Raw genomic sequence first — 6,414 nt, 5'->3', positions numbered from 1 at the left:
TTGTTTTTAGTTTGACCTATTAGATCGTGTCGGACGGGGAAATCTTACCGATTCCATCTTAAGTCTAGTTTGGAAAACTATACTCAAACAACCCGCGAGTGGTGGTGATAACCCCAAGTTTGTTTGGGTGGGCTGTGGGAAGGAATATTTCAATGGATGCTGAGACTGTCGAGAGCATTCTGTCGACAATTACCGGGGAGTGTGTACTCATACCGATCAGCAGCAATTCGAACCATTGGTGTGCTATTATGATCGACATCGCAAAACGTATCGTGTATATCTACGATCCAATGAAATCAAGCTACGTGGCCAGCGTTCGAGTGGTAGCAGAACGACTTAGACCTATGCTAGCAACAACCACGGGAGAAAGGTTTCGAGTGCAAGCGTACGAATCCGACATGGGGATTTAATTGAGCAACTATAACTGCGGGTTGTTTATTTTGCTTGCATTTGAGCAGTTCACAGGTGCGCCACCACTCGAGTGAATGAACAAGAAGCTGCTGATGTATCTGCGCTATAGATGCCTTTGCTTGTGTCTTCACTAAAAAATATACATCTACCTTCTTTCAGACTTGTAGAAGTTCAGTGGATGAACAAGATGCTGCTGATGTATCTGCGCTATAGATATCTTTGCTAGTGTCTTCACTGAATAAAATACATTTACCTTCTTTCATACTTGTAGAAGTTCGCATGCTCTGGTACACAAGCGCTTGCTTGACTTAGCTAAGATACATTTATTAATATCCGTATATACGCTGTCGCGAAAAAAGGGTGGGCAAACTGGCTTTTGACTAGTCGGGTACCCGCCGGTGCAGTCGGGCGTTGGTCGGGTACTTTTGTCCCGTCTCACGGCTTCCAGGCGGTTGCAGCAACACGTGCCATTGATAAAAGCAATACGCTGGCAGATTTTTACCTCAAGGATTAGCTCGGACCAGCGCGACGTGGCGTCTCATCATTGGTTGAAAATCTATGTCACGCGCTTTCTTTTCCGCTTAAGTACGCCAGAAATTCTCCCTCCCTTCTTCCTCATTCCAGAACCTGCCGTCTCGAGTAAAGATGGTGGTGGTTTCCCTGCAGTGCGCGATTGTCGGTCAGGCAGGAAGCTCGTTCGATGTGGAGATTGACGATGGCGCGAAGGTTAGCAAGTTGAAGGATGCGATCAACTCGAAGAAGATGTATCAGTTTCCTGCGGACGAGCTGCAGCTCTTCTGGCGAAGCAGTCCGTCGAAGATGAGAGCGGCAAAGAGGTCGTCCCTGCTTACCGCCCTTCTGCGGAGGAGATGAAGGAGGAAAATCTTAAGTGGCTCCCAGACGAACATCGGGCTGCTCTGAAGCTGGTGGAAGGAGAATCTGATGACTACATCCATGCGCTGACGGCCGGAGAACCGATTCTGGGCTCAAAGACCGTAACAACGTGGTTTTACACGAAGAACAACATGGAGCTTCCATCCAGTGAGCAAATTCACGTGCTGGTGGTGGTTCCGGAGCAAGGGTCCTCGGTTCCAACAGTCTCTCTAGACGGTGTTTTCGACCACTGCAGTGATCCATTCTTCTTACAATTCCCGACAGTTGACCAAGTTGGTGATTGGCTCGAGTTTTCGTCGTTGCTGCCGCTAACGAGACGTCAGAAGCTCTACATTCGCTCTTCGTACCAAGTGATCGCCAACCAAGCGCTGCTCAATCCAAATGTGGGCATGGTCAAGTATGCTGTCGTCACGGGCACGCCTGGGGTTGGAAAGTCGGTGTTCGTCTACTATGTCCTGTGGAGATTGATCAAGGAGAAGAAGCGCGTGCTGCTTTTCGACAACAATAAGCTCTTTTACTTCGATGGATCGACGATGCTGATCTGTCTGGCGTTGCCAAGCAAGTTTAATGAACAGTTTTGGTCGCCTGATCTGTGGTGCCTTGTTGATTCGATGGACCCAACAAGTATCCCTGGGCTTCCCTACCGGCTATGCTCAGTTCTTCTCGCAAGCACACCGCGACGAGACTGCATCGGTGAGTTCAAGAAGCAGCCTCCTACTGCCGATGTTTTCTACATGCCACTGTGGTCGAAAGAAGAACTGGCGACAATTGCTCCCATGTATCCACATGCAGCAGCTGTGTGGGAGAATCGATTTGATTGCTTGGGTGGTGTACCTCGCCTGGTGTTGCAAGACATTGGAACAAACCCGCAAGCTTTGCTGATGTCCGCATGCAGCAGTTGTTCTCTCGACGATTGCATTATGTTGGTGTCTATACACTCTGGGGTCAACTCGAAGACCACGATCGTTCAGACTTTGATTCACATTCGCAGCCAAGAACCGTATCGAGAATACAAAGTCGTCTATGCATCAGATTTGGCGATGCAGTTGATTGTTCGAACAAAGTGGCGATTTGACCGCGCGAAGCTGCAAAGCCTTCTCGGTTCGTCAGATGGAAACCCGCTAGCACAATCACTGTGTGGATACATCTTTGAGTTTTATTCTATGGATCGGCTGGAGCAGGGTGGGACTTTCGTGTATCGAGAGCTGTTTTCTAGAAAGAGGAAACGCACTCCAGCTGATGGTACAATCGACATTCCACGGTCATCGCAGCCTCGGCAAGTAGCGGAGCGTGTGGAAGTCGGTCAACATGCAAATCAGCTGTACGTACTTCGGACATCGAACTATACTGCTATTGATGCGTGGATGGCGCAGTTCGGTGGATTCCAGATGACTGTGGGAAAAACGCATGACATCAAGGGCGGGGCGGCGGATGATTTGGCGAAACTGGGTCAGAACGGCAATCGACTCTTCTTTTTGCTTCCACCACTCTACTACAAAACTTTCACCAAGAAGACTCCTCAAACCATCAAACAGTATGCAATCCTTGTTCCGTATCCCGAGGTGCGTAATGAATTGAGTGCTTCAACGCTTCAATGACATCAGCTTCTCCTACCAAGATATTACCAAAATATTACTTCGTGATCTATTCGTCATCGGAATAACACTTTTTTTATCAGGAAATTTTCATCCTGATAAAAAAAAGTTAGTTATATACTAAGATGACGTACTCACCTGAACAATACCTCGCTAACAAAGAACGCATAAAGGCAGCACAGAAGCGCTACTACCAGCGCACACGCGACGCTCGCTTGTCATATCAAAAGAGCTACGACGATAAGAATAGAGACCAAATTCGAGCTCGCAAGCGAAAGTCGCAAGTGTCATGGCAAGGGGCAATTGCCATGGGCCATGCTACTTCTAATTGCATTTTATGTATATTTTAAAAATAGTTTTCATGATGGCACAGTGACAGGTCTATTCGTAACCACGCCATACCATGGCTCAATCTCTAGTGCCATGGCATGGCACACGTGGCAGTGGCTAAGAGCCACCCTGAGAAAAAAGCTTTCTGTTTTTCTAAAAGCACTTTAATTTCGAAACACTTTTTTAAATGACATTTTATCAAATCATTGCGATAAAAAATAAAAAGGAATTTCAAAGGTGTTAAACAAAGCGTTTCTTTTTGAAAAAACAACGACTCTTAATTATTTTGGCTTTCTAATATGATCAAATATTAATTGAGGCCTTTTTTCGAAAGCGTTAAAAAATCGAGCTCTTACCAAACGGTTTTTCGCTTAATGGTCAGCCAGCCATCCGTCAAACCGACGTCTACCACAAACATCAAGATGACCGACTCCGCCGGTGCGAAAATGAACGCTGCGACCATCGCCGAGCCCTTCAGCTTGGCCGTGCGCCAGTACATTGAGCAGGATATGGGTGGCGTGGGTCCCAAGCTCGTGGGTTTGCTGGCTCACGGCGACCCGGCCGCCAAGAAGTACGCCGAGTGGACGGGCAAGGCCTGTGCACGCGACGGCATCCGCTACGAGCTGCGCGAAGTGCCCAAGGACGAGCTGCTGGAGGCTTTGGAGAAGGCCAACAAAGACTCGGATGTGCACGGTATTCTCGTGTACTACCCGTGCTTCGGCGCCTTCCCGAGCTTCTTCGGTGGCACCATGGACGATTTTTTGCGCGACAGCATCAGCATTAAGAAGGACGTGGAAGGACTGTGCCAATTCTACCGTGGCAACTTGTACCGTAACATCCGCTACGTAGACGACGAGAAGACGCAAAAGTGCGTGCTACCTTGCACACCTTTGGCAATTGTCAAGATCCTCGAACACCTTGGCGTTTATGACAAGACCAAGCCTACTGGCAACCACTTGTCAGGTGTTAACATCACGGTTATTAACCGTAGTGACATTGTCGGCCGCCCATTGGCTGCTGTGCTTGCGAATGACGGCGCTGACGTGTACAGCGCCGACATTGACTCGCTGTACCTATTCCGTCGCGGTAAGCTCATCCCGAGCGAAGAGACGCAGGAGACGGCGTGTAAGAAGTCTCGTGTCATCATTACTGGCGTCCCCGTTAAGAGCTACAAGCTGCCGCTTGAGTGGGTGAGCGAGAACACGGTCATCATCAACGTCGCGTCCTTCAAGAACGTGGACGAGGCCGAGCTGCTTAAGATAAAGGGCGTGCAGTACGTGCCACTGGTGGGTAAGGTCACGGTGGCCATGCTCGAACGCAACCTGCTGCGTCTGTACGAGAACTTCCACTGGAAGCCTAAGAAGGTCTGGCAGTAAGAGTGTGGATGAGGATAGAGAGAACACCTCGCTCACCGCTAAAATGCATAAATCTTCCCCGTTACAGGGAAATTTACAGCGTGTGCAGTACCGTAATACGCTAACATACGCTAACTCCATCCAATTACAGTTAATAGCGCCTATGCTGACTCCATTATCTCTACATGCACTAAACTGGACGCTGTGACTTTATTCTGGTCGTTCACGGCTTTCACTTCGAGCGTGTGCGGCCCCACGCCGAGTCCACGCAGCAGCATATTGCCATCGTCCACGTGGGTTTTCTTCAAGTAAATGTCGTCATCAATCAGCAACTCGAGAGTGTGGACATTGACGGCGGTGTACTCGAGGACAATAGACTGATGTCGTTCGAAGATAGCACCATCCAAGGGAGACGTTAGCGATAGGTGTACCTCGTCCTCATTAGAGGGAGTGGGTGGCTTTCGAACGTAAACATCTTTCTTGTATGTCGTGAGCTCTTCGATTAGCCCAGGAATGGGGATAGTAACTTCGAGATGAAGCTTAAATATCCCGTCGTGTGTGAATTTTCGGAGAGGAATCGGAAATTTTACAGTGCGATTGAGCACTTCAGTATTGTCGTCTTCGCTTTCAAGTGCAAGAAATCCTATATCCGACGTGAAAACCTCGTCGTCCAAAAATAATTCGTATCGAAAAACCTCGGCGCCATACAAATGCAGAGCTTCAGTGGGAAAGTTGGCAAGTTCCCACTCAAATGAAACACCTTGTGGCGTGATTGATGAGTTTCCCACGGGGTTCACAATGTGCACGGAAACATTCGAGATATCGTACGCCGAGAACAGTTCCTCGTAGTTCGGTAAGGGGATCACTACAGGGTGAAAGAAGCTGTACACACACGCAAGGAGGTACGCAACTAACACCGTGGCAACTCCCCCCACAAACAGAAGCTCTTGCTGGGTGGGATCACCATTATTCATTCGCTTCTTCTTGGTCTCCGTCAAAAGCCCCTTGCTCTTTGCCACCGCTCGATTTCCTGTCGACTCTGGACGTCCCTTAACCACAGCCTTCGAGCTCTTCTTTTCCCTCTTCGGCGGTCTTTTATCTTCTTGTTGCACGCCATCGTCTGGATCTACATTCGGATCAGCGCAGTCGTCCTCGTGCTCCGCCTCGGCGATGCGAGCGTTCTTGCCTTCCATGCTGTTTTTCGATTCCGGATCTTTCATGCAAATCTCCTGCTCGATTGCCTCCGGATGAGGAGTGTCTGCCGAATTGCCATCATCCTCCGACTCGCACGAGGTCAACTCGGATGTGATAGTGTCTAAGTCGCAGTTGCTACTGGCGTCCGCTGTTGCACTGACGGCTGTGTGAGGTTCGACGTCGCTGTCGGACACGGGCTCTAGAGGTGGGAGGTCGTCTACACCCTCGACCTCATCTCTCGATACAGTATTGCCGTGCTCGGGTGCATCCAGCGACGACATTGAGCCCAACAGGAAAGCGAGCACTGCGTCGGATTCCTTGCCACTCATTTGAGCCGCCAGCGTATCTTTTCCGTAGAAAAAAGATATTGCCAAAGGTCGTGGGAAACTCCACTAAGTGCGAGGTGCTGTGAATCGTTTGTGAATTTTGAAGCCACACAATTCTTTGGTGTAAATCGATGCAGTCTGGATCCGCAAGTGGATTTCGGTCCATTTTCGCGGCAACTTGCCTTGATTGTTGAGGCTACCGACATTATGGCTGGTGACAAACGACGAAGAAGAAATAACAGCATGACGGCATTAAAGCAGCATGTTTTCGTTCACGAACGCTCTGAAAAGGTGTTGCTCGGACGGCAT

At 49.1% G+C, this 6,414-nt stretch overlaps 1 protein-coding gene and 1 pseudogene across 1 annotated transcript; both read left to right on the top strand.

Moving 5' to 3' along the window:
* Window positions 1-1,039: 1,039 nt before the first annotated feature.
* Window positions 1,040-3,008, top strand: PITG_18546 (annotated as a pseudogene; the record flags this gene model as incomplete).
* Window positions 3,009-3,646: 638 nt separating this feature from the next.
* On the top strand, window positions 3,647-4,684 carry PITG_18545 (tetrahydrofolate dehydrogenase; the record flags this gene model as incomplete). Its single annotated transcript, XM_002997611.1, has 1 exon — window positions 3,647-4,684. One exon carries the CDS (start codon window positions 3,653-3,655, stop codon window positions 4,604-4,606), a length of 954 nt encoding a protein of 317 aa, XP_002997657.1.
* Window positions 4,685-6,414: the final 1,730 nt, after the last annotated feature.

Source organism: Phytophthora infestans, genomic scaffold (genome assembly GCF_000142945.1).
Source record: "Phytophthora infestans T30-4 supercont1.69 genomic scaffold, whole genome shotgun sequence".
NCBI lineage: Eukaryota > Oomycota > Peronosporomycetes > Peronosporales > Peronosporaceae > Phytophthora > Phytophthora infestans.
Note: the sequence above shows the minus strand (reverse complement) of the source record. Positions and strands in the feature narration are given on the sequence as shown.